This window comes from Serinus canaria, chromosome 24 (assembly GCF_022539315.1).
Source record: "Serinus canaria isolate serCan28SL12 chromosome 24, serCan2020, whole genome shotgun sequence".
NCBI classification, from domain to species: Eukaryota; Metazoa; Chordata; class Aves; order Passeriformes; family Fringillidae; genus Serinus; species Serinus canaria.
This window is the reverse complement of record NC_066337.1, coordinates 5,907,227-5,935,083: the sequence shown is the minus strand read 5'-3', so window position 1 is coordinate 5,935,083 and position 27,857 is coordinate 5,907,227. Positions and strand designations below refer to the sequence as shown.

At 53.6% G+C, this 27,857-nt stretch overlaps 1 protein-coding gene across 5 annotated transcripts; it reads right to left on the bottom strand.

Annotated features, from left to right (window-relative positions):
- Positions 1–910: 910 nt before the first annotated feature.
- DIXDC1 (DIX domain containing 1) lies at positions 911–27,830 on the bottom strand. 5 transcript variants are annotated; one of them, XM_050983642.1, is made up of 21 exons: positions 27,672–27,830; positions 27,332–27,435; positions 17,502–17,631; positions 16,722–16,847; positions 15,669–15,909; positions 14,131–14,238; positions 9,445–9,557; positions 8,998–9,146; positions 7,999–8,088; positions 7,849–7,902; positions 7,412–7,462; positions 6,382–6,486; positions 5,897–5,950; positions 5,298–5,390; positions 5,144–5,215; positions 4,579–4,665; positions 4,293–4,454; positions 4,127–4,193; positions 3,414–3,522; positions 3,099–3,207; positions 911–2,277 (listed from the first exon to the last, which is right to left on the bottom strand). In XM_050983642.1, the coding sequence occupies exons 2-21, from the start codon at positions 27,386–27,388 to the stop codon at positions 2,197–2,199; spliced, it is 2,058 nt and encodes a 685-aa protein (XP_050839599.1). In that variant the 5' UTR covers positions 27,389–27,435; positions 27,672–27,830; the 3' UTR covers positions 911–2,196. The 5 variants fall into 5 exon arrangements, with proteins under 5 accessions (XP_050839599.1, XP_018778606.3, XP_050839600.1 ...); XM_018923061.3 differs by lacking the exons at positions 27,332–27,435; positions 27,672–27,830 and adding an exon at positions 24,687–24,906; XM_050983643.1 differs by lacking the exons at positions 27,332–27,435; positions 27,672–27,830 and adding an exon at positions 24,687–24,906 and having other exon boundaries at positions 4,293–4,416.
- Positions 27,831–27,857: the final 27 nt, after the last annotated feature.

Below are 27,857 nucleotides of genomic sequence, written 5' to 3'. Positions count from 1 at the left end.
ATGGGCACCTCATGGCTCTGCACAGCTCCCTGAAGGGAGGGGACAGCCGTGAGTCGGCTCCGCTCCCCAGGAATGGCCTCAGGCTGGGCCACGGGAGCGGCTGTGGATGAGGCAGAGCACATAAATACACCCAGGGGTGTCAGGGGATAAACCAGGCTCCCATCAGCCCATAAACTAAAACATACCAAGTTCCATCTCAAGCTAAGCAAGTTCTTCCCGCGGAGGGTGGGTTTGTTCTGAGGTGTGCTCTCACTGCCATGTCCCAGGCCTATCTGTTTCATTGCTCACATTTCGTTTATTTCTGCCCTGCTTCCCTCAGATACTTTCCTGTTCTGTACTTGTTAACTTAAGCTTGTAGCAAAATCTCTGGGGTGAGAGAAAAACTCATTTAAAATTGACACTTTTTGCTTTTATGGGGTGAAGACCTCTCAAAGCAAACTGCTCTTCCCAGCAGAGAAGGACACGAGGCTGGCCAAGAGCAGACCTTGAAAAGCTTCGAAATTTGCTCCATGGAACTCCAGCCTGGGTGTGTGGCTGTTGCTGAAATAAAAATGATGGTAAAACCCAAAGAATTAAACACTTGTGAGAAGTTTGCAATACAAATACAATTGATCTCCGTATCACAAGCCCATGCCCTCTACACTAGAGACCATGCAACAGAGAATCTATGTCCAGGGGAGAAACAAAATCGTTGTTTCTTTTCCAAAGGGATGTATTTCCCCCATTAATTAACCTGCTCATTGATGAACTTTCCTCCTGCTGTCTGTAAGAAGAAGGTCACACAAATTGTCCAGAACAGGAGGCACCCTGTGTTGTGCCAATGTGGCACAAAACCACGTAGGAGCCTTGATATAAAACCCAGTATCAACCAGTTGGATTTCCATAGTAAGATAAAGTTACAAGGCCAGTGTTGTGTCAACAGAAGACCATACAAAACATCTCAGCATCCACCAGGAAAGGAGTAAAACACAGTATAATGCGTGCAGAAATATACGGAGAGCACTTGCACTAGTATAAAAATATCCACAGTCCTCAGACAAATGTGAATCGGTACAAAATAATTTCAAGAACAGGTTTACAAAAGGACATGTTAATATAAAACAGTAAAACCAGGGTGCCCCCTCTCCCAGCCTCATGCACAGCACACACAGACAGTCCCACAGGAGCTGGGAAGGAGCAGAACCCATTTCACCTCCCAAGCCCATGGGCGATGTAGGCAAACAAAACCACAAAACCAAAGGGAAAAATCCACCCTTGGGGGATTGTAGGGCTCCTTCTTTCCCAGCAGCTCTTTCCTGATCCTTCAGGACTCAGCATAGCAAGGAACTGGTGTGAGTAAGTGCTTGGTGGCCCTGGCAGTGGGGGGACAGCAGCAGGGGATGCCTGTGCACAGGAGGTGACAGCAGAGAGGGCAGGAGAGCAGGGACAGAGGCTCAGCAAGGACAGGGTGCAGAGACCTCAGGGAGCAGCTGATCCCAGCTCCCCCACCCATGAAATCCTTCAGCGAACAGACAAGCACCAAGATCCCACATCCCCACAGCTACAGAGCAAACCCCGAGGGCCTTGGAACTGGGAACAGCTTTGGGAAGTGGGGAAAGCAGGGCCGGGAGATGGGAGTCTGTGTTTGGGAGAAAGGTTTGGCCAGGTCGGTGAGCTTTGCTTCAGACCATGCATCAACCCTCCAGAGGACTCTTCCCCCACCCAGAACAGGTCCTGTCAGCCTGCAGTGTCCACAGAGTCACTCTGCTCCTGCAGGACAACAGCTGCTCCAGCTTCAGCTCCCACAGTCCAGCAAGCTCTTCTCCATGAAGGCAAAGCTTCACATTTTCACCATCAGTGCAGTTTTCTGTGACACCAGCACAGGAGATGCCCAGCTGAGCCTGCAGCACACAGTGCAGGGATGGGGGAGAAGGGGGCAAAGCATCCTTAAGGCCTCCAAGGTTTTGCTGGCAGGGCTGAGCTGGGTGTTTCTGTCCCACAGACCCGTCCCTGCAGCCTCAGGACAGCAGCTGCCCTTGGGCACGGGCAGTCAGGTGCCAGCTGTCCATGCACAGAGCCTGCACCACCCGTGGCTGGCACAGAGGCTCTTTTTTGGCAGCTTGAATTGGCCTCCTCCCAGCACTTGGGCTCCTTGGTCACTCTCTGAGCTCTACAGACAGTCACAGGTTTCCATAGAAACAGGGCTCGAAAGCTCCATTAATTCTCCCCGTGGTCTTCTTCCACCCAGGCCACGATTTTCCCCTCCCAGCCAGGAATGATGTCGTCGTCATGGAACACCTACAAAAAAAAAATTAAAAATAAAGGATTTCAGTCATGTCTGGGGTCTGGACACAGGGTTCTGCAGTGTGAGTGGCATCAGGGGCATGAAGTCAAATCCTAGTTCAGATTTCCCAAAATAATCCAGGGAACACATGGCAGTGATGGCTGAGGTATGAGTCACATTTTCACAATTTAGGTAAATAACAGACCAGGCCTCATTACCCAATGAATATCAGGGTTATTATCGGCTGGTTTTTTTTGACATTAAAGGTAAACTAAAGACAGGATCACGCCTTTTCTGAGCCAGACCATGACCTGCAGCTGCTGCTGCTGCCTGTCCCCAGAGAGGGTGACCCTTTGCCCTTGTCCTAATCAATTTGTGAAGCAAGAACTGTCCCAATAAACTGTGATGAATCCAGTCCACACCCACACCAGCCTGAGCAGGAGCAGGCTGCACTGCAGCACACAAAGGGAACGATGCCACACACACAGAGTTCTCTCTGAAAAACCTTCAGAGGAAAGGAAGAGATTGTGTTTTTAATACAGGCTCTCCCATTGCAATAGGGTTTATAAAACCCACAGCCCAGATTTTTGCTGTGTCTCTGGGCTGTGTCACAGGCTGGCTTTGCCCAAGGGGTTCTGCAACTCCCAGGCAGTCACAACCACATCCATGGAGTTGCTTTTGCTGAGGATGAAAACAGGAGCTTAACCCACGGCTGGGAAAGCAGACACTTTTGTTTGGGGGCAACATCCACTATTTCATTAGTTTAAAAGTGAGGTGACCATGGTCCCCAGGGCTGTGTGGTGACACTGATCCCAAACCCCAGTCCCACATTTACCTCCTCCTTCACTGTGCCAAACTCTGGGTCCAGGGCTTTGAAGTGGTACCGATGGGTTCCTTCCCGATCGATGGCAGCCTTGAAATCCTTCAGAGTCACTTCCCCTAACCTGCAAAGGAAATAAATGCAAATACAAAATGCAAATACAAAATGCAAATACACAATACAAAAACAAAACTCAGGGACTACTGCAGATAATTCTCCCCATCATGAAATCCAGTTAAGGCACAGCAAACCTGTGCTGGCTGGGAGCATTCCCAGGAAATCAGAGTGCTGGTTTTAGGGGCACAGGAGGCTTAGGAAGGCCAGGCTCACCTCTTTGGTATGCTGACCATGAAGGGGGTGAGGGAGCGGTCGGTGAAGTACAACACTTTGGTGCAGGCACTGGTGCTCATCACGGGCGTGCTCTGAGAGTGAGGCAGCTCTGCAAGACAGCAACTCTCTGATTATCATCCCTTATCATCATTATCCCTCCCCAGCTTCCTGTTCCTGCTGGCCAGGATGGATGGTGGTGCGTAGATTTTAATTTGCCCATTTGTGTTTCTCTCCCCAGCTCCTGCCTTGTTTCCTGCTTCCCCCCAAGAGCTGAAACAGAGGAACTGAACTCTGTTTTAAGCCTCTGTTTTAAGGCTCCTTTTATGCAGAAAATACTCTGCACACATGGAAATGTGGTGTTTAAAAGGAAATGTGGTGTTTCATTCTGTAATGAATGAAAGGCAGTAAACACTGAGCAGGGACGAGGGAACACTCTGTCCCCACTAGATGGTGCACAGCAGCAGAAAGCTGGGATGCCATCCCTTTTCCCAGAGATTGCCATGCTTATTTGTGCTGCAGCACTGCCCAAGAGGCTCAGACCAGCACTGTGATGGTGCTTTACAGAAAACCAGCCATAAACCTATGCCCCTTCCCTTTGCAGGGAGCTCTGCTCCAGGGAGGATCCTGAAGGGGCAGATTCCCAAGGGGATTCTACACCTGGGAGCTGAGCAGTGAATTTGGCAGTGGAAGGGCAGGATCTGCCAGGCACTTACTGGATTTGGGAGGCCAGGAGTCTCTGCACTCGTTGCTTGCTCTGCTTGCTGGTGATTTCCCCCGCACCTGGGGCGCAAAGCCAAAACAAGGACAGAGTGTCACCTCCCAGCCAGAGCCAGGGTGGTGTGTGAGGGGCAGGAGCTGAGTGCCCTGGGGAGCCTTTACCCTCCTCTCCTGCCTCTTGTGTGTCTCCATGCGGTGCAGGCGCTCCATGAGGCTGGAGATGCCCTGCTCCAGGCTGTCGATGGTGTGGTGCTGCGGGTCGTGGCCACTGAAGCTGTTCCTGAGGCTGCGGAGGGCGTCCCGGACCAGCTGCAGGTCACTGGGCTGCCCAAAACAGCACAGCTGACACCAGCCCAGGGGCTGCCTCCCCAGCAAGGGGAAACCTCTCTGAATGAAATAGAAGAGTTCCAGGATATCTGGCTGGGAATGCACCCCTCGGGGCACTTACCCCTCGGTGGGCTGTGGGAGCAGCTCCTTTTCCTGCTGGTTGGAGAAAGCCATTGCTCTGGGCACTGTGACTGCTGAAAGCCATCACCTGGGCAGGGGAAGATGTGTGAGTGTCAGGAGATCCCCAAAAATCCTCATTTATGGACTTCAAAGGGAGAGGGAATGAGAGCTTTCCACATCACTGATAAAGCTCTCATCTTCTCCCAGATGAAGACATTCCCTAAAGTGTGCAGGGAGTTCCTGCTCACAGCACAGACATGATTCCTCACATAAAGGTGGAAAGACTCAATACCAGGGTCAGCAGGAAAAGGAAGAAGTAAATTGAGCTGTGGTCTAACCACGGCCAGGGTTAGAGGTGAAGCTGGAAGCTGAGAAAGCCTCTGGCTTTCATCTCTGAGGATTCTGAGCCAAGAGGCTGAGCCAGAGTGCTCTGTTCTGGGGGCTTTGCCTGCCTTGGTCAGGGCTCTGACATGAGACCTCTGGGATGAAGGGGAGGGTTTCTGGAGACAGATGCCTGCAGGGTGCTGGGCAAACACCACCCCAGGTGTGGAGCAAGGCTCCCGTACCTCCTCAGCTTCTCTCTTCATGCAGTGAGCCAGCAGGGCCTCCTTGTGCTCCAGCTCCCGCTCCAAGTCCACCTATGGAGGGGCAGCAGAGGAGTCACCACCCCATGGGGCAGCCAGAGCAGCTCCCAGTGCTGCCCAGCTCTCCCTGCCCTACCTGCTGGTAGCTGGCCTCAGAAAGCTCCCTGAGCATCTCATCCAGCTTGGTCTGCTGCTGCTGCAAGTGCCGATCCTTCTGGCACAGCTCCTTCTGCAACACAGGGGTCCAGGCAATCAGCAGGGCAGGAGGGAGGCTCAGTCATGTCCCCATGGCAGGGAAAATCCTGTCATCTGCCAGGACCAGGTGGCTCATAGGGTGTGCTTTGCCAGATGTTAGAGCTGAGTGTCAGAGCTTTTTTTGGACAGGATCAATCAGGTTTTTATTGCCCAAAGTCCCCTTGGCCAAAGATCTGCTGCTGAGGTCACACAGCTGTCCCAGAGCACACAGGTTCCCCAGGGACCAGAGGACAAGCAGGTCACCCACCCTCATCTGCACAAGTGTTGGACACTCAGCAGCCACCACCAAAAACCTACGACAATAAAAGATCTGCAAGAAAATGTGGGGGGAATGCAAAGAAGTTCTGATCCCTCCACCTCACTACAAACACCCCTGGCTCCTGCAGCTCCTTCCCAGGGCTGTCCAAGTGCCAGGGAAAGAGCAATCCCATCCCCAGAACTGAAGATCCACCCAAACCCCCATGGAAGAGGCTCCATTACTTTGTACTCTGCCAGGAGCCGGTTTCTCTCTTCAACCTTCCTCTGGAGGTCAACCTGCAGGAATAACACCCAGGTGTGAGGCAGATATTCCCAGAGTGTGAAAACCTCTGCCCCTTGTGCTGAAGGGTGACCAGAAACCTACAGAGATCAAGGGAGCTGCTGTTTAAGGTGACACCTTTGGACAGGGACCTGCACAGGGCAGGTGCCACCTGCTAAACCAGGGAATGAGGAGGGAGAAATGCAACAGCACTGAAAACATCAGGGAAAGCCCCTCCCTGTCCCAGCTGAAGGTCCTGGAGGACAGGAAGCGGGAGTGAAGGTCAGGAATCTCCAGCCTCACAGCTGGCCAGCAGGCTGTGAGCAGCCTGGGCTGTGCAGAGACCTCTGGCTCTTGTTCACTATCCCACGGCCCTGAAATCTGTGCTGCAGACACCCCTGGGGCCACCAACCCCCCCAAAATAACCTCAGCAGCAGCAGTGACTCACGTTCTGGTTGTGCAGCTCCTCCTTGTCCATGTTGGCTCTCAGCAGCTCCTGCTTGAGCTGCAGGACTGAAGCATCCTGCTGGAGCAGCCTCTGCTGCAGAGCGTCCTGGGGAGAGGTGATCTCTGCAGGAGGGCAGGGAGGGCAGGGACCCCTCCCTGGGGCTCAGGGGCCACAACGCCCTGGGGCCACCTGGGGCTGAGGTGCTGCCAGGGACTCTCAGCCCTCCTGCCTCTCCCTTACCCAAAACTGATTTCCCTGCCAACGTTTTGGCCACCAGCACAGAGAGATTTCTCTGTTTCAGCTGTAATTTCCTGCTCCAGAAGTGATGAAATTTGGCTCTGATGGACAGGAACAGCTCTGGAGGGTGTTCAGCCCTGCAGCTCCTGCCCCAGCCACTCATCCCGAGGGCACCGAGAGGCCAAGATCAGCCCAGGACACAAGGAGCCTTAAGCCCTGAGTGTGACCCAGTTGTGCAGTGAAATCCTCTCTGGAGAGGCCAAAGTCAGCACTAATTCTGCACCTTTCACTCACCCAGAGCTGCACCTTGGACAGCTACTACTGTTTGCTCCCTTCTGACAGGCAGCTCTAAAAATACCTCTGTCAGGAGGAGATCAGCAGTGTTCAGCACTCCAGAGGCACAAACTGAGCTGTTTCTGGGCAGGACAGGGACACCCCAGGCTCTTTTTCCTGTGCTGGTAAGAATGAGTTCACTGGGCCAGTGCTGCTGGGTGTGTACTCCGAGAGAGAGGAGGGAATAAAGGAGCCAGCCAACCAATTTATGCCTCTTTTTGTTTAGGAGAAACAGGGGAAAATAGAGAAAAAGGGGAATACTTGACCACAATCTCACAGACAGAGCAGAAAACTGGAAACCCAGCTCCTTCCATCTGCCTAAAAATTCAGAAATGAGCCACAGGATCCCCCTATACTTCTCCTTCCACAATCTGAGATTCTTCAGAGGTGTGTGGTTGCTGCTGGCCCTACTCACCCAAAGCACTGCTATTCATTTTTGATGAAATGCCCCTCTCCTCACCTTTATTCCCTGGAGGTTCCGAGCTTCTTGTTTGTATTTCAGCAGCTCCTTCTGCAAGTGCAACACAATTTGGTTAAACAGCTCCTTGTCACCCCTTCAGAACCAACCAGAGCTGGTGTTTTCTTTGCAGGAGGAAGCACATCCAAGAGCCTGAGACATTTTAATGAGTTACATGACAAAGAGCTGAGCTCTTATTAAAGTCCTGAGGAAAATAATGATTGCCCAGTCCCCCAAATCTGTCCTTCAGGCCAACATCAAACATTTCTGCCAGCATCAGAACTGGTCCCAAGCCTCCAGAGCTGGAGCCCTCACAGAATATTCCCCGTTTCATCCATCATGATGCCCACCCTGCCTCATCCCCATCCCGTTTTCCCCTAAAAAATCAAGTGGAAAAATCTGCAAAACCTCTCTTCCCCCTCCATCTGTCACCCTCTAACCTTCAGATCTTGATTTTCTTCCACACTCTGGTCCAGGCGGCTTCGGATGATGATCTGAATGCAAAACATCAGCGTTGTTATTGTGCAGCAGGGGCAGGGCAGGGCAAAAGGAGCTGCAGAAGGGAGAGTTGGGACCAGGGCTGTTCTCACCAGCTGCTCCTCAGGGCAGGCTCCACGCTCAGAAAGTTCAAAGGACCCTTCCTGCTCATCCTCAGGTAAAGACCCATTGAGCAACAAAGCCTGGGGAGATAAAGGGGGAAAATCAAAAAATCTCCTTGTCAGAGATTTCAAAGGGAAAGAGGTGACTGCAGTCCCTCCTAGAACAGCCCCTACCAGCTTCATTTCCCATTGCTGCTGATTTATTCCTCTCAAAAATGAGGGGTTTTCTTCAGGAATGAACAGGAAGATTTATCTCCTGACAAAGCTCTCCCAGGGGTCTGTCAGCCCATGCTCTTCCCCACAGAAAGAACCAAACAAGGACAACTCAGATTTCCAGGGAGTGAAGCCTCAGCTTTAGCACCTTATAGGGTGTGTGTGCATCAAATCCCCACTATTTCAACCAAACTGTCACAATCTGGAGCTCCTCAATTATTGAGTAAGGGGAGGAAAATCGATGAACCAAATGCAATTTCCTGGCTGGCCACATCAGCTGCCTCTCCCCACTCCCAGGGGATGAAGGGGCAGCAGTGCCAGTCCCTTCTGTCCCTGATCCCAGTGGGCACAAAATGCAGGGATTTTACCAGTCAACCAAGGAATTTTTTTTTTTTGGTGACCCTTTTGTGTCCTGCCCATTGTCCCCGGGGAAAGTGCCCGCCCAGCTGCCTGTGCTCCTCACACAATCTCTGCTTTGTTTACTGCCACATAAATATTTACAATTCAAAGCCACTGTGGTTCCCAGCACAAACAGAAAGGGATGTTCTGAGAGAGTTCAGTGCCTTCACCATATGGATCAAGGGGCTCTGTTCCCCAGGCACAGCCAGACACACACCGGGCTGAGGGGCAGGGAGGGGAAGCAGGGAAAGGCCCCAGAAATTTAAAATTGTGGGGAGAATGTGCCAGAAGTGAAGGTTCAGCCAAGCTCATGGACTGGCTGATGGGGGGCTGGGTGACCCTGGAAGGGAACACTCTCTGAGAAGAGAAATCTCTCACCTGCAAACCCGAAATCATCTTTTTGGCCTCCTCCATTTCCTTTTCCAGGTGGTCCTGCTGCTCCAGGAGCTGCTCCTCCCATGAGTTCTCCAGGTAGGACCCAGAGCTCCCTGCCTGCCACTCGGGCTGGAAGTGAGCCTTGGCCTCTTCTGCAAGAGAGAGGGGCTGGATGTGCTGCTGGCAGCCCAGGAGGGAGCTGCTCCCCTCCCAGTGCCCCCAGGATTCCTGAGGCAATCCAAGTTTTCCTACACCCACTTTATCCCAGATAACTGCACTGGGCTCAGGGAGATGTCCAAGCACAGCACTGGGGACAGTGACAGAGGAGGAGAAGCACCTGGGGGCTTTGCAGAGCATCCCTGAGTGCCCAAGGACACCCTGGAGGCAGCAGCAAACTACTGCAGTCCCTGGGGAGCTTTCTAGAACACCAGAACAGTGCCAAGGTTTTACCTGGTTTAGGCTCTGCTTCTTCAGCCTGGAGGATCACAAGCCTCTCCTTCTCCTCTGAGGGGGCCACAGTGGATTCACTCTTTGCACTGTGGACAGGGCTGGGTGAAGTCAGGCTGCAGAGCAAGGCAGGAACAGCTCTTTTACATGGTGGAGATAGTGTTGACCAGCACTAGTTTTGAACAAGCATCTCTCCATATTCACTTTTATCTAAGAATTATCTGCATCCCAGAGAATCCTTCAATAACCCAGCCTGGACATGTAATTTTTTGAATTCAGACTCTCCTAGCAGGGCTAGGACCACACTGAGGAGTCATTTACTGCCAGCCTTATGCTGGACAAAAAGCCACCCTGGCTTCATCTCCTGCTCCAGAGCTTTCAGATGAATCATTCCAACTTTAAATCCCAATATATTTGAGAGTCAGATTGCACTCACTCTGTTCTTCGATTAAAACTTCTTGGAAGTGCCCACATATTTTCACAGGAGCCATCTCAGCTGACTGGGAGGTTCAAGCAATCTTTTTCTCAGAAATTCTTCCTGAGTGCATCTCCCAGACAACATCAAAAGGAGGCTGAAGCTCACTGACCCATTCAATGTACCCCGAAAGTCGCAGGAATTAATCCTTGCAAGTGTGAGCAGGAGTTAATTTTTCATTCTCCCCCAACACAGAAACAAAGGGCAGGGAACAAAAAGAAAAACAGTGTGGAAATAATAGAATAGGTTTAGAAAAATAAGAGGCTTCAGCAGCTCCCTCCCTGCATCTTCCCAGCGCTGCTGCTCGTCTCCCACAGCTCCCACAGAATGGGAACAGCCCTGCAATAGAGATGGAAATGACTTGCTGCTCCTGCCTGCCCCACTCCCACGGCCAGGACCAGCCTCTCCTCATGCAAATCACAGACCTGAGTCCATTTTTTTGTGGGCCAGACTTCCCTTGAGTTAAAGTGAAAGAATAATCAATGTCCAAGAGAAATGTCCCACAGGGACAGTGCCAGTCCTCTCAGGTGTGTCCAGGATGCTCAAAGGGCTCCCAGCCACCTGGCTCTGCTCCAGGATTTACCTCCAGGAATTCCAAATCCATCACAGCAGTCCCTCATGAGACATATTTTTAATACCAAATTTGTAACCAGGCCCTGCTCCTGCTCATTGCTGAATGGGGGCATGGCATAAAATGATGGGTTTTGGGTTTTTTAAAATGCTGTTTCTGACTTGATTTGGTAGTTCTGCTGGGTTTGCATTATGTAATGAGGGCCAGAAGAAAGGATGGAACTTTCACACAACACAGATGCCAGCAGGAAGCCCAGCTGGTCTGACATGGCCAGCAGCTCCGGGAGGATTTCACTTCCTTCTAGGAACAGATCTCACAATTCCCTCCCTCCTGTTCCCAGCTGATGCTCTGAACCTGCCCTCACCCCGAGGCGCTGCTGGTTCTCATCCATGCAGAAGCTGTCCCAGAAAAACACCAGCAGGCACAGATGGGAGAGAAGGTGATGAAACAGAGGAAGTGAAAAGGATGAGCAGGATGAAAACCAGAGATATGAGCCTGGAAATAACATTCCACATCCACCTCTCCCAGCACTGGATCCACAGCCCAAAGCCAAAAAAAGGCACCACAGGTAGGCAGAGGTCCCCCCAGCACAGACAGCTTTACATTTCCTGATGGATTCCCACATTCCAGACCCTTTCCAGGCAGTTTTCCTATTTCCAAAGGCCCCTGGGTTCAGCCACAGCCACCCCTCAAACCCAGCACCCACAGCCACCCCTCAAACCCAGCAAACAGTGGCAGGGCCAGAGGCAGCTGAAGCAGCAGCACAGGTCGGGTTGCTTTCTGCATCACCCAGTTAATGCTGCAAACACTCGCCCAGGTTCTGTATCAGTCTGAGCCATCGGAGTATGGAACAGCCTCTGATGCAATGCCTTTAAAAGTGCAGAACGATTCCCTATTAGAGCATGCAGAAACCGGGGCTGGGGAATGAAAGCTTTCCAAGAGAGATTTATGATGCAAACTGCTCCACTTTATTCCTTTCACCGCTTGGTTCCTTAACCCACATCCTGCCTCCCCCGGGCCCCAGATCCTCCAGCACGGCCCAGCCTTCAGGGCAACGAGCCCCTGAGCGCCCCGAATTTTAACAAACACCCCTCCCTGCTGCTCGCGAGGACAATGGACACAATCGCTCACCATTTGACCTGCTTCCCTCCCATGATCCCACTTGAACCTGTGGCCTCACAGAATCCGCAGGATCCCGGCTCCGCTCATGCCTCCTTCCCTTCTTCACACGCCCGGGGCTCAGCTCCTGCCAAACTCCTGGGCAAGCTGGGCGAGCCCGAGTGCCGAAGAGATTCCCAGCAGGAACAACACACACACACACACACAGAACAGCCGGCTCAGGGGCTCCGCCGGCTGAGAGGCGAATCCGCAGCCCCCACGAGCGGGTTGGATTCCGGAGCCGGGGGGGAATTCTGCAGCCTGCCTCTGGCTCCCGCCGCTTTTCCTCGCAGGTTATTCGCCTCCTGCTGCTGCATTTTGGTCAGCTGCACAGCCGCTTGTTTTCATCACAAGGCTCCGGGCTTGCCGGGGGTGTTTCTCATCCCATCCCGCCCTCCTTGTGCTGCCGAGCATCCGAGGAGCCGCCGGGGGAGGGAAGGAGCTGCTGCCGGCGCGGGGTCCCTGCGCTGCCGGGGGATGCGGGCTCTGCCCAGGCTGCTCTGCTCAGCTTCCAGAGGGATGCGGGCTCTGCCCAGGATGCTCTCCCCGGCTTTAAGGGGGACGCAGGCTCTACCCAGGCTGCTCTGCTCAGCTTCCAGAGGTATGCAGGCTGTGCTCAGGATGCTCTCTCGGCTCCCAGAGGGATGCAGGCTCTGCTCAGGATGCTTTCCCAGCTTCCAGGGGGATGCAGGCTCTGCTCAGGATGCTCTCTCGGCTCCCAGAGGGATGCAGGCTCTGCCCAGGCTTCTCTCCCAGCTTCCAGAGAGATGCAGGCTCTGCTCAGGCTCTCCCCAGCCCCAGGCACGGCTCCCTCTCCCTCCTGCTGTCACACGGGCTGTGCAGGCACAGCCTTCCTCCGAGATGCCTGGCTCAGGGGTGGGGGAGGGAATGCTGCTGGAAGGGGAGGGGAAAGGGAGAGGGATGGGTGAGGGGCTCGGCGGCCTGGGAATCATCTGATTTTTGGCAAATTTTTCCATGAATCATTTCGGCAGCCTGCGCTCGTCGCTGCTGCCGTCCCTGGGAATTGGGAGAGCTCGGAGCGTGGAAGGAGCCGGGGGTACTGCCCTGGGACACCTCAGCCGGCTGGAGGAGGGGGTCGCTGCACTCAATAATGTCTCTCACCAACAAAAAAAGCATCTCGTTCCCCCCAGCCTGTTCCCCGAACTGAGCTAAGCACATTCCTCCCCGCGAGGAAAGGGAAAGCTTCTTGTTTTCATCGTGCAGAATTGTGTCAGCACAGACACCCCCAGCAGCTGGAGGGGAAGAATTCTCCCAGGTTTTGATCACTTTTGGAAAGATTCTCGCTGTGTTTTGCCCCCTCAGCAATAATATCACCATTGCATTGTGGCCAGAGAATCTATGGTATTATGGGGAAAAATAAAATAGAAGCATAGGGTGTGCAGAGATATTTTTGTTTACCACCAAAATACCAAAATATGAGGAAACAGCAGCCACCTGATGGGGTAGAAGAATACATCAAATATTCCAGCTCCCTCCACCGGAGGGATGAGAGCAGGCAGCAGGATGTGGCACTCCTGAGCTCCTGGTTCAAGAGCCAAGCTCCTGTGGCATTATCCATGAAATGCTGCCAAGAGCAGGATTTTTACATCCCCCCTGGCAGGCCGGCCTCAAAAGCACACTGCTGACATCATGTGGAGGCACTGCTCCAGCACTGCCTCCCTGGGAGCCCCACACTCCTCCCAAAGTCTATTTATAAACACTCTCAATGACACGCAGCAGAATTGGGGGATAAACACAAACTCTTGTGTTTTTCTCCTCTGTTGGGCAAAGCAACCTTAATTTTCAGGTACGCAGAGAATTATTGGTGCTGTGGAGCGTAAAAATCGGCCTGAGAAAGGCTGGGGAAACGTCCTGCCTGCTGAGAGGCTGTCAGTGGCAATCTGTCCTTGGCAAATGAGCTCCTCACTCCCACACAAACGGGAGGGAGGCACTCGGGGAACAGCCCAGGCAGGGGAAGGACACTGAGAATCAGAGCTGAGGCTTTCAGTGGCAGTGGGAGGCTCTGAAGCAAAGAGCTGCAGCTCCCCACGTGCAGCCCTGCCCTTGGATCTGCTCCAGATGAGGTGAACTGGAGCACAGCACCATCTCCAGAGGGAGCCCCACTTGTTCAGTAACACAGCTCGGGCTCTTCCGAGTAGTTTCTGGTTCTCTGGGGGAAAAGGGAGCGGCTTCCCTTTACTACAGAGCTCTCCATGCTGGATCAGCTCCCTCACTGGAATCATTTTCCTTCAAAAGCCCCTTTTTGGCTGCACTTTCTCACAGAAAACTGCTTCACATTGATTCCTGAGGTTTCACCCTCCAGACCAGCCAGGGATGCCCTTTTCCATCAGAACTGAGCAGATTTTGGTGAGGAGAACGGGCACTTTAGGCAATGTCAGGCACAGGAGACGCCTTGGCAATAAAATTCCTCACCTGGCAGGGTGACACCTTGGAGAGGAGCCACCTTGGCAATAAAATTCCTCACCTGGCAGGGTGGGGCTCCTGTGGCACGTTCTGCTGCCCCTCGTACTGCTGCACCAGCGCCCGCACGCTCCAGCAGGGATTCTCAATCTCCTCGTCCATGCTGCTGTTCCTGGGGGTGACAGTCACACAATGAGGGGAGCCTCACCTGGGTGCTGCTGGAATTCTTCTCTTTCCAAAAAAGAGGGGAGGAGAGCTGAGGAGAAGGAGGTAAGGAAGAGGAGACAGCTGGAAAAATGCCAATTTTCTTATGAGGGATCCCCATCTTTTGGTGTTAAGGGCAAACAGGCAAACAGGCCTTGTTTTTTTAAACTCGTCCCTGATTCTGTGACTACAAAACTCCAAAAGCTCTGGGAATGCAAGGAAACCTCACAAGGACTGGCTTTCCTGAAGAACTCCAAGGCCTTTGCAAGGGAAACCTTTAACATTTAATTTTTCAGTCAAAGTTACCATTTCAGCCTCCTTTCCAGACTGTTTCATGGGCGCTCCCTCGAGCCAGTGTCAAATGGGAAACGACCTTCAGCTGTGTAAATGAAACCCTGCACAGCCCCAGCACCTGGCTCCCAGCTAAATGTCATTGCTATTATTGTTATTGTCACCCCCACGCCACCTTTGGCAAGGGGCAAATGGGATTTTCACCATTATTCCCTGTGTGTGTGGATTTTCAGCATCCCCAGGACTCAGCAGCCGCCTGGAGCAGTGGAGGAGCTAGAAAGGACTTGTACAACATCCTCAGCTCTGGAAATAAAGCTCCAGAGCTCTGGGGTGGAAACCTGGCTCGTGTTTCGCTTGGCATGAGAACATCTCCAAGGAGAGAACACCAAGGGTCCCTCTGCCTGGGCTGTGACTCCCTGCTCCGTTCCAGGGACATAAAGAGAGCCAGCTGCTGTTCTGCTGTAAAACCTGAAAGTGACCTGGGCTGGCAGCAGAGCCAGGTCAGTGCCCCCTCTGTGAGGAGTTTTAGGTGTTTTTGCACAGCAGCAGCTTCCTCCTGCCAGGGATAAAACAGACAAAGATATATTCATGTGGGAATCCTTAAAATCAGAGGGGTTTGGGAAAGCTGCAGAAGGCCTCAGAGCCAGCAGAACTGTGATTGGAGTTGAGCAGCACCGTGAGATTGGTCAGCAGGAAAGTTTTATGAGAAGTAGAAAGGACAAACAGAACGATGGTCTGTGTATTGATGCTTGGCTAGAATAACTCCCTAAGGTACAGAAAAGTTCATCTAGGGAGATATTAGGGAGTTTTATGGTTAATAATGGAGCTCTGTGCATTGTGTTTCAGGCTCACAAGCAGGTGCTGTATTTGAAATAAGCCAGCATTGTTTAACCAGAGGTACCTGTGCTTACAGTGGTGGGATGGAACCACTGTCAGTATAGAATATATACCATACAGATATAAATACTGTCAGTGTGCTTTGGCTTTGTGGGACTGGGCAAAAAACTTTGCAAGTGAGTTGGAACATTCAGTTCTTCTGGGAAAAAGAGACTTTCTAGCTCATCTCGGGGTCGCTCTGAGCAGAGAGATTCCGAGAGCCAGCCTCACCTGTGCCTGTGCCTGAACAGGTCCCGGCCGGAGTGCTGGACGTCCTGCCGGACATCGGCCAGCGCGGCCACCGCCCCCTGCGCCACGGCGGCGGCCGAGCGCGGCCGGAGCCTGCCCGGGGAGGCTGCCCAGCTCCTGCCCCCCGAGCCGGGGCTGCCAGCTCTGCCAGAGCCCGGCTTGAAGTGAGCAGCCAAGGCCAGGATCAGCCTCATGGTGGATTTCAAGTTCCCCTCGACGATATCTGAAAATGCAAACGTTGGGGTGGTTAACGGCTGTGGCTGCCCCAGCTCAGCCCTGGTGTGCAGGGCACTGCCAAGTGCCTGCCACCTCCAGAGCACAGCCCTGAGCCTCCCTTCATGGCCATTCCCAGCAGTTAATTACTGGACACGTAATTACTGAGCGCTCACTCAGAAGCAGAGCAGTTACTGGGGATTGTCACTGACTTCACTGGCAGAGAATTCCCTTTTTTAAAACACTAAGGGCAGAACAGCCAGGCATTTCTCCACTGGTGGCATCCTGTGCCATCAGCTGTTTGCAGCACCCTGCAAATGTAAATTAATCACATTTGGTGAGATCACACCAGTGTTTTCCAGCACACTGATGTCATGGCAAAGATCAGCCACTCTCCCAGACCAAGATTTCCCAAAACAATTTAGGCAGAGCTGCTCAAAGTCCTGACTAAACCCCGCCACAGACATGTGACTGTGCGTTGTGTCTCCTCTCTGCTTCCAGCCCGTGGCTTCCAGTGAACCACAAGTATTTTTCCATGTCTCCTTTCGTTCTAGCAGGTTTATGTGTCCTTTTGGTGGAAGATTCCAAGCCTGTATTTTTCATTACACCCCTACCTGGGCTTCTGAGTGCTCAGCAGCAGGAAAAATGTCGCTTTCTTTTTTTCTCTGCATTCCCCATCTTTCAACCCAAAACCTTCACTAAACCAGAGGGGGGAAAACCTCCAACTGCCCCACAAACTGACACCTGAATTTACCTATAAAATGACCTGTTTGATAGAAAACAAAGGCAGAAACTGCTGAAATCCCCCCCAGGGCCACGCACCTTTAGCTGACGTCTGGTGCATGCGGATCTTTTTGGATGCCACGAACTGCAAGACTTTCTCCACATTTTCCCTCATCTCCTGCTGGCTGCTGGGCTTGAGCTCGATGCCACTCAGCTTCTCACCAGCTGAAGGGAGTGGAAAAGCTTTGTCAGAGGAGAGCTGATGCTCTGGCCACTGCTCTGGTCTCATGGCTGGGCTGCATGGGGCTCCTGGTGCTGCTTGACAGGAGCCAGCACCAGGAGTGACTGGGTTTGGGGTGTGTTGGGATGATGGCAAGGTTTTGGGGGGCTGGAGCAGGATTCTGGCAGGATTCTGCCTCTTCCCAAAGGACTGAGCTCCTTGGAAAGGGCTCAAAGTGAAGCACGTGGGACAGACCCAGCTGGGAGGAGTTTGGAGAGCTGTCCCACTCTGGGGCAGGGGCTGCGTGTGAGGAGGAAGGAGCAGCAAGGACAATGAGCTCACTGCAGCCCCAATCCCTGTCCCCCTGCCCAATGGCATCAGCAAACAGGTCACTCTCCCCAAAACCCACCCCCAACTCCATGCCAGCCCCGTGGGAGCTCCCAGTGCCCCTGCCAGCTTTCCCCATCTGCTCCAACTGCCTCTGAGCCATAAGGGCTGTAATAGAATTGCCTTTGTGATCTGATTTGTGATTGTTTTCCTTCCCAGCCAGCTCTGCCACCCCCAGCAACATCTGCCCGACAGATGCCAGAGCCAGGGCAGCCCCTCCAGGCCAGAGCCCGAGCTGAGGGGGAAAAACAGGGCCAGATGGCAGCACTGACCTACAATCTCGATGAGCAGGGCAAGGGTGACCCCATCCCGCAGGTCCTGCCTCAGGTCCTGCACCGGCCTCACCCCCGGCTTCTTCTTCAGCTGGGAATTCACCCAGGCCACATAGGCCTGCAGCTGGTGCTGAAACAGAAACCAGAACGTTGGCATTGCAGGCATCTCTGCAGATTTTCTCCCTGATTTTCACAGATCTCAGTCCCCTGCCCTGGGGCACACACAGCAGAGCTCTCACCTCAGAGCCTGGCTGCCCTCCCTGCCCGCCTGGGGCAGCTCAGCCTGGCAGGAGGGACAGGACAGGAGTCCTGAGCTGGGCACAGCTGACCCCAGAGCTCTGCATTCCATCTGCACTGGAGCTGACCCCAGAGCTTTGCATTCCATCTGCACTGGAGCTGACCCCAGAGCTTTACATTCCATCTGCACTGGAGCTGACCCCACAGCTTTGCATTCCATCTGCACTGGAGCTGACCCCAGAGCTCTGCATTCCACCTGCACTGGAGCTGACCCCAGAACTCTGCATTCCATCTGCACTGGAGCTGACCCCAGAGCTCTGCATTCCATCTGCACTGGAGCTGACCCCAGAGCTCTGCATTCCATCTGCACTGGAGCTGACCCCAGAACTCTGCATTCCATCTGCACTGGAGCTGACCCCAGAGCTCTGCATTCCATCTGCACTGGAGCTGACCCAAGCTTGCATCCACTGCATGGAGCTGACCCAGAGCTTTACATTCCATCTGCACTCGAGCTGACCCCAGAGCTCTGCATTCCATCTGCACTGGAGCTGACCCCAGAGCTGTGCATTCCACCTGCACTGGAGCTGACCCCAGAACTCTGCATTCCATCTGCACTGGAGCTGACCCCAGAGCTCTGCATTCCATCTGCACTGGAGCTGACCCCAGAGCTCTGCATTCCATCTGCACTGGAGCTGACCCCAGAACTCTGCATTCCATCTGCACTGGAGCTGACCCCAGAGCTCTGCATTCCATCTGCACTGGAGCTGACCCCAGAGCTTTACATTCCATCTGCACTCGAGCTGACCCCAGAGCTCTGCATTCCATCTGCACTGGAGCTGACCCCAGAGCTTTGCATTCCACCTGCACTGGAGCTGACCCCAGAGCTCTGCATTCCATCTGCACTGGAGCTGACCCCAGAGCTCTGCATTCCACCTGCACTGGAGCTGACCCCAGAGCTCTGCATTCCATCTGCACTGGAGCTGACCCCAGAGCTTTGCATTCCATCTGCACTGGAGCCACACCAGCGCTGTCCCCCCCTCACTTTGGGAGTTTGCCCACTCTGTGTCCCACCCCCAGAGCAGGAACCCAGCGTGCAGGAGCAGGGAACCCTGATTATTTAACAATTTAACAATTGCCTGCCCATTTAACAAGTCCAGGACGAGCAGGGGAGGTTTCCTGGAAGAGACAAGAGCCTCCCTCTGTAACACTCCCAGCGAGGCAGGTTTGGAACACTGCACAGCCCCTCCACAGCCTGGGAGCTGCCTCAGCACTTCCAGTGGCCCAGTTTCTATTCCTGCATGCAGGGAAGCTGCCTTGGGCCCTGGGAGACAGGAACAGGGCCTGGCCAGCAGCTCAGGAGGGATGCTGTGGGTGGAGAGACCAGAGAAACTCCAACTCAGAGCAGGGAAACTCAAATACAGACTGGGAAAACGAAAATTTGGACCAGGAAAACTCAAATTCAGACCAGGAAAGCTCAAATTCAGACCAAGAAAGCTCAAATTCAGGTTCCTGGTCACTCTGAGGACCCATCTGGCACAGATGACCCCAAGGCCATGAGCAGATCCCAGTGATCTTTCCCTTTCCAACCCCTCTCTGTAACCCTTGCAGGGCTGCTGCCAAGGCTGCAATCCCCTGGGCCAGGGCTGCAGTGGGACCTGGAGGGTAAACAAACTGATCCATTGATGGGATTACCTCTCTTTTCACTAAGCTCCCCCTGATTGTGCCCATGCAGCAGGTTTTAAGCCCCCGTTCCATATGATCTCAGCAGGGCCAGGCAGAGTTGATGCTTTTACAGCCCATCAAAGTCACAGTCTGGTCACAGCCTGGCTCCTCATTATCCTGACAGAGGAAATCCAGCTTGGATCACTCGTGGCTGGCTCAGAAAGGTGCCTGGGCCTGTGGGAGGCAGCTCTGCTCACTCAGCACAGCCTGGGGGGCTGAAAGGGGCTGCCCTGGTGGCTCTGGGAGAAAAGGCAGCAGAAATGTCAGGTCTGATCCATCTTGGCTGAGCAGACCTGGCCTGCCCTGGCGAGGGGCTCTGCAGCTTCTCCTGCCCAGCCCCACAAGTCTTTGTTTTGTGTTTTTCTAATCATTTTAGGGACTGGCACTGATTGCTCAAGGACACAGCCCCTCCCAGCCTGCAGAAAATCGGCAGTTTTGGAGGAGTCTCTGTGGCTCTTCCACTTCTGTCTCTTTTAGAGGAAAAACCCTTTCACCAAGCAGTTTGTTTTCTGTTCCTCCTCTCAGAACATTCCTCGTGCATTCACAAAAAAAGAATTTTTGGCAAGATTTTAGTCTCTATCTCTTACAAGCAGGAGGAGGCTGCCACTGTTATTATTAGTAAAAACTGAAAAAAGCCATCCCTAAATCCCAGAGCAGTTACATTTTAAACAATGAGTATTAAAGGAGCTTTCTGAGGCGATGGAATTGGGATGTCAGCAGGACAGAGTTGTTTCACTCCCATGGCTGCTGTCATTCTCAGACTTACACTTCATCTCCAGACTCACTTGGTTGGTTTTGGGCTTTTTCCATTCAACATCACATTTTCCTGCAGACGTTCAGACAGTTGGCCTGAAGAGCATTTCCCAGCTCTGTACCCAAAGTCCTGGCAGACTGAGGATTTCAGCAAGGGCCTTGGGTTGCTGCAGAACTCAGAAATCCAGGGAGGGAGCTGTCACTGGGAGCTGGCAGCTGAGGGGAGCATGTGACTGAACCTCCCAGGGAGATTTATCAGAAATAAAAGTTAAGTGACCTAAAAAAGGCCAAGTGCTCTGAGGTGCATGGAGGATGAAGGGACAAAGCCCCTGAGCTGCTCAGCAGAAACCCCAAGGGCAGATTTTGAAGCTGGAGAGTCCAAAATGCTTCACTTCTCCATCAGCAGGGGAATAACAAAGGGCACTGTGGGCTGCACCTCCAGCACAGCCAGGAGCCCTCAGTGCTCACATTTCCACCTCTGAACCCACAGATTCAGCCTCCAAAAAAAGTGAGAGATTTTTTGTGTCACCCCTTCGGGATTCTGTTTGTTTCAAGCCCCAGCACAGCTTCAGCACAGCCCTAAATATCATCCCAGCAGGGAGGTTTGCTGCTTGGGTGGGCACCATTCCTGCCACTGCCCTGGGAAATACTCCAGGAATCAACTTCCAGCACAGGCAGGACAAAGATTTTCTGGGATGTGTCCTGCCCTGGGAGCAGCAGCTCTTCCCAGCCCACCAAAACCCTCCTGAGCCTGCAGTGCCCACAGAAATGCCCCAAACCCAGGGGTTCCACCCCCATGGGGGGCTGCAGGCATCACAGCACCCACTCTCAGCCAACAGCATTCCAAAATAAAAGGTCTGGGAACAAACATGACACTCCTCGAGTGTTCCTGCTTCCCCTGCACTTCGCTTTGAGCCCAGCCTTGGCATTTTCAGGGCTCAGGCTGCTCAGCTCCTCACCAGCACTTCTTCCAAACCCAGAATTTTTCAGAGGAAAAGCAGCCTGCTGTGGGGTTTGCTCTACAGAACACACATTATTTAGGATTATGGTGGAGCTAAGCTTAATCCTGTTTACATTAGCACAGCTTTGTGTTCCAAAAAAAGCCCCTTTTACCTGTACCTTGCCTGGGGAAGAGCAGCTGAACCTGAGGGGAGCTGGAGCCCAGCTTGCTCCAGGCAGGGCTTTGTGGGGAGCACTTTGCAGGGCAGAAGAAGGTTTTTAAAGCAAAGTCTTGGGGACTGAAGGACGTCCCAGCAGAGTTCCACGGGCAAATTACAGGTTGGGGTATATGAGGTTAATTTTTACCTCTCTGGGATTAAAATATTGCACATTTTGGTGCTGAACAAATGGACAAAATCACTTTTCTAGCAAGGAGGGCCTGCCCTGCTCACTGTTTGGGGGAGAACTGACAGCAGAGCAAGGAAAGGTCTGCTAGAGCACATCTGGGGGTAAATCCAGCTGTGGGGAGCCCCAGCTGTGCTTTCTGTCTGTGCTGGAGCCTTGGAGGGGTTTCAGGGCAGCCCAGTCAGGTCAGACACCCTGCAAAGGCTCCAAGGGTTCCTCAGCCCGTGGCTTCACCAGGGGGGAAGGTGTGGAATGCTGCCAGGCTCACCCCAAACCACAGCTGGGGGATGAACCAGCCCCTCTGGAGCTTGGGGTGTGCTGGGAGGGATTCACTGCCCCGGAGGGAGCGCTGGGGCTGAGCAGGATGAGGGAGCCAGAAGTCAAACCAGCTCTCCATGGTGAATCCTATTAATCCTATAAATAGCCCTGGTGGCAGGAGAGGGTGAGGGCCAGCTCCTGGTGTGACATCACCCAGCTGAGACCTTTTGGTCACACATCAGCACCTTGCCCCGAGGGGAGCAGAGCCACAAAATGACCCCAAACAGAGAAAGGAACCAAAATCAGCCCCAGGGCATTGCCGGGGTGAGGAGTGACAGCTCACAGGCAGCAGGGCACCTCCACCCAGCCAGGGTGAGGGAGAGGGGGTGGGAAATGCAGGAATCACGCAGGGAGCTGAGAACCAGGGGGATTCCCCATGGAACACCTGGTGAGGGACAGAACAGCCCTGCAGCACCTCTGGGGGCAGGAGCAGCTCCCAGCCCCGAAATGGGGGAGGTTCCCCCCGTGGGCAGGTGAGCCTGCATTGAACCCTGCCCTGCTTGCCAAACAACCTCTGCCTGGGCCCTGCAAGTCTCCCTGTCCCCTCTGGAATGGATTGTTTGTCCAACATAATCTCGGGGGGGAATGAAAATAGTTATTTTAAATGACTCGCTGCACACAGGCAGCCACACAATTCAGTTTGCCACAGGAAATGATCTTCCAGCTCGAAAAAGAGAAGGTGTGTTATTGTTCAAAGGCAGCCTGGAGCTGCCAGCCTCACTTGTGACACGTTTCTCTGTGCCCCATCTGTTTTCAAGAGCTGACAGAAGTGTCAGCACATAAATAAACTGCATTTCCCCGAGGAAAGGGAACAGGCTGGGGCCACATGGGCAGAGTCAGCAGATGAGACCCCTCTCTGTGGTTCCCTTTCATTATAAACTCCTGCTTTTAGCAGCCACACATCCCCAGGGCCCCCTCCAGCTGTGGGATTGAATTATTTATCTGGAAAAGTCCCACAAACAGTAGGGAGACACCTTCAAGGCAGGGCAGGCCGTTAATGAGGGGCTTTAATGCCCACGGGGGGGACTTTGCTGCATCTCAACATCAAACAAAACCATCCTGGCTTCAGATGTCTGCAGGTGACAGCGTCCACGAGGGCTCTGCCTCTGCAGGGGAAGGGGGAAAGGGAAATAAACCGGCCTGAAGTGACAATTCAGCAATTTGGGGGCGCCTGGAGCAGGATGGGATTCCTCACATGGTGGAGAAAGCCCCAGTGCAGAAGGACAATGCTGCTGCCTGCTCCAGCGCTAATTAGGGATAATTGGGCTGCGGAGGGGCCCTCAGTCAGAGGGGATGGAGAGGGAGGGGAAAGGAGGCAAGGGGACAAAGGAACCTCCCGGAGGCTCCTGGCTGTGTCGGGTTTGGTCAGCACCAGGCACGGGCACACAATTCCACGGTAATTTCTGAGTAAACAAACACCCAAACAGGCAAAGAGAGCCGGGCAGGAGGCACAGCTGGTGATCACAGCAAGGATGGAGAGAGAGCTCCTCTCCCATTTCCAGAGCCCGGGCTGTGATGCCGTCCTAGCAAATCCCAGGTGCTCCCCTTGCTAAACCCATTTTAGTTTTACTTTTGTTGGAGCGTGTGAGGAGGCAGAGATCCCGAGAATCTCTCTCTTTTCTGGTGGCAGAGGGAAGTTTCTTCCACAGCTGAGCTGCCCGTGGGTAAAACCATCCAGGACCAGGCACTGAGCGTCGCTGGGGTCTGCTCCCATCATTGATTACTTATTAATAAATTAGTTACTAATTGTGCCTGAGGAGGATGTGCTGCCCCCGAGCACAGGAAGTGCGAGCTCGATCTAAACCCAGACCTTGGCTGGCTAAAAACGAGCCTGACACTGCGAGGAGGAGGAGGAGGAAGAGGAGGAGGGGATGGAGCGATTCCAGCCCAAGGAGCGCTGGGGCCGCCCTGGAGCCGGGGCAGGCTCAGGTTTCACCCCCGGTTTGATTTTCCCGGATTCGGGAAGCCCAGCAGGGATGTCCAGGGTTCCTTTTCTGTGGATAACGGGCTCGTGGAGGCACAGCACGGCTGAGGAGTCACCCAGCACTAAACAGAATTCAGTTCTGCGCTCTGAGAAAGAATAAATCCCCCCAAAAATGAGAGATAAATAGCAGCAGCTCTGTGGTTCCAGCAAATCCCCCCCAGTTTTTCTTCCTTTTCAGCTCACAGACGGCAGATCGTGCTCCAGCACGGGCTGTCTGGGCATTATAAATCTCCATAAATACCCAACAAAACTCATTTTTTGTGCCCCCCAGAGAGGGAGGTCCCACTGCTGTCCCAACACAGCCGCGGGATTCCATCTCCGCAGTTTCTTGGGGCATGTCCTTAATTTTCAATTCATTACTCTGCTAGCGGAATAGGCGAATAAAGAACACTTTGAAAATTACATTTTCCCCACCAAGTTGCATTCCAGTCCCCCGGGGATTCATTTTACAGAAAAAGATGGGGGAAAGCCCCAGACCAGCTCTTGGCCAGCCTCTGCCAAGCAAAGCGAGTCCACCGAGCAGAGTTGCAGCCCCCAGCCCACCGCACATCCCTCGGCAGGGAGGGCACTGGGTTTTACACCCCCAGCGCTCCCCGCAGCCTCCAGCAGTTTGTATGATTTACCGGGACAGCAGCAGGGCAGCGAGGAGAGCACAAATCCCCCGAGCTGCGCCGAGCCCTCCTGTAAAACCGGCCACGAACTCCGCACCGAACTCCTGCTCAGCGCAGCCCCCCGAGGAACCTCGCTGGTTCCCCCCATCTCTGCCCCGCAATTCCGCACAAAACCGCTCAGCCTTCCTGCCGGGGAAGCTCGGGACGTGGCGTTACCTCGGTGAAGCCCTCCTGAAGGATATCCAGCAGATTGCCCCTGGCCAGGCAGGCCAGCATCGTCCCGGGGGGCTCAGGGGCTGCGGGGCTGCGCTGCCGCCGCCTCGGGCCGCCTCTCGCTCCTCTTCCTCCCGAGCACAAAGGCCGGGAGCTCATGGGGAAGGGCTCTCATGGTCCCATCTGTGCAGCCCGGGCAGAGCGGAGCCGGAGCGCCGCTCGCTTTGGGCATGCTCGGCGGGAGGAGGGAGCGCTCGGGCAGAGATGTCACTCGGTTGTCACGGCAACGCCGCGGCTTTACGAGATGCAGGCGCGGGGAAAAACATCTGAAACCCATTTCCAGCCAAAAGCAAAAAAAAAAAAAAAAAAAAACCAACGCACAACCATCCCCAAACCCGCTGTGGAAATGAGATTTTTCAAACCCGCCATACACAGGGAGCTCTGCTTGGAGTGGGGGGACAGAGGAGGAGGAGGAGGAGGAAGGGAGGGAGGTGATGCCTTGCACGGGGAGCAGAGCCCTGAGAGGAGATCGTTCTGCAGCCACAGGAAGCCGCAAGCCAGGCCACGGTGGCTGGGAGGTTTGTAAGTTTGGAGGTTTGTAAGTTTGAACATTGCATTTTTCAATGAAAACAAACAAAAACCACCCCCAAACCCGAGAGTAAACGTTCAAACAATGAAACAGAACCCAGCTCGTTCTCCACACCATGAGCCCCTCACAGCAATAAGTATCGAGTGTCCCCAGGCTGCCTCTGGGGGTTGGTGTCACCTTGCAGGAAGTGCCCAAGGGGAGGAAAACAGGAAAATGGAAGCGGAATGGGTGAAACCCCTCGGGCAGGGGCTGGGCCAGCTCTGACCCCGCTGCCCTCGGCCTCCAGGATGTCCTGCCAGGCATTTCTGAGCGTGAGACCCAGTTAAAAACAAACTGGTTTTTGGTTTTTTTTCCCTTCCTAAGTGTTGAAGCATCCCGAGGAAAAATCAATGGCACAATTTCACAATTTTAGCCTGGCACAGCTAAAATACAGAAAGAGGAGCAACAGGTCGCTTCCCTCTGTACCAACCCGAGAGGAGGCAGTTCCCTCTCCTCCCGTTATAAATTATTCCCGTTTGCTCTCCCTGCTTCTCCTAATTCCGTGGGAGTGGAGATTTTTATGTTTTCATCGCTTCTAATGCCACATCTGTTAAGCAAAACAACAGATTACAGCGAGGCTTTGCACAAAGCCTCGTAAGCTGGAGCTGCTGGGGGGTTGGAGCCTTGATCCCGTTTACTTTTGAGCTTCAAAATGCCATTAAATAAATATTTAGCCCCATTTTTTAATGCAATTGAGTAGATTATGCCTGTGCAATTCCAATAAAATTTGGTGGGAAAACGAAGTGGTTCCCCCATGAGACAAAAAGCGACCTAATTTTGAAGGAAAAACCAACAAAACACACTCTGAGCTTCCAGGGTGGACTTTAAAATGCTCCTCTTGACTAATCATTTATTGCATATATTTATATTTATTGCATTATATATATTTACCACCTGTTTTTTACATGGCAAACACACATTCCTAGGGAATTTGTAATAAAACAAGGAAGGATTTTGAGATTTTCGGGCTGATCAAGAAGAGCTGGGACTGAAATCTGGGATGCAGGGGCTCCCTTTCACCCCACCTCCCTCCTGCAGAGCTCCCTCCTGCCCCAACTCCAGCCCAGCAAAGGCAAAAATGTTCCAAATGTTCTCTCTTCCCTGCCAGGCTCAGGTACAGCCCAGCTCAGAGGTTTTCTCATCAAAGATTTGTTCTGGAGGAGCTTTTTTCTCTGTGCCAGGGAATAGAAACCAGGCTGGACACGCTGAGCCATTCTCCTGTCCATTGTGGGGACACAAATGGGGCTGGGTGGGTGTGGGGGCTAAAAATAACTGCTGAAAATTGAATTCCACTTCTCCCTTTGTGTCTGGCTCTGAAGCTCCAGCTGCTGGTGGCAGGGGCTGTGTTTTGCTGCCACTTTTACACCAGAGGTGCCTCCCAGTGCTGCCTTTGCAAGAAGCCTCTCACGAACGGGAGAGATGCTTCAGAATCCTCCCTGAATGTTCCCAAGGGAATCCTCTGCCCAGTGAGTCCAACCCCACCAGGGCAGTGACACCCAAAGGACGCCCCAGCAGCTGCCCCTGGGCTGAGTGACCTCCCAGCCCAGCCCAGCCCAGGCGTGGTGGCACTCGGGCTGGTGGCATTGCCATCTCCTGGCTGCCTCCAGCATGACCCCCGCCCTTGTCCTTGCAGCTAAAATCGGGGCTGGGGGGAAGAAAACAAAAGAGGAATTCCTGGTCAGGAATAATTACAGTCTCAAACATCGGTTTTCTCTCACTGGTAGCATAACAGCAAAAATAATTTCCTGAGACCTCTTGGGCTGACTTGTTCATTACCTAGAGAGGATCCAACAGATCTACACAGTGCTGGTGCAGGACAGACTGACAGCCAGGGGACAGAAATTCCTGGGTCAGGAATTCCTGGCTCAGGAATTCACCCGTGGGGTTTGTGGGGCTGAGACTGCAGCGAGAACCCAAAGAGCTGCCCAAGGCCACGGCTGCACTGGTGTCACCAATCCCAAATCCTCCTGAGGCACCAAAAGGGACAGAAAGGACACAAAAAAGGCTGCTAGGAACTCACAGAGGGTGCAGGAGGCTGTGGGGGGTGGCAGGGCCCCGAGCCCATCAGAGTCCCCATGCTGGATGTCACCTCAGGGCCAGGGGAGGGTCCCAGCACTCCTGAGCCTGAGGGGAAAAGCAAATCCATCAGGGATTTGGGATGGGATGGGATGGGATGGGATGGGATGGGATGGGATGGGATGGGATGGGATGGGATGGGATGGGATGGGATGGGATGGGATGGGATGGGATGGGATGGGATGGGATGGGATGGGATGGGATGGGATGGGATGGGATGGGATGGGATGGGATTGGATGGGATGGGATGTGGTGGGTACCAGGACCCGCACTCCCGGCCCTACCTGCTCCGGCGCGCGTCTCCGGTTGCCACGGGAACGGGGGCGGGATGGCGCTGGCTCCGCCCCGGGATCGAGGGGCCGGGATCGGGATCGGGATCGGGATCGGAGCCAGCTCGGGGGAGCCCCTGCCCAGCCCCGCACCGCCGCCCCGGAGCGGGACCCTGTGTGTCCCCCCTCGCCCAAAGCGCG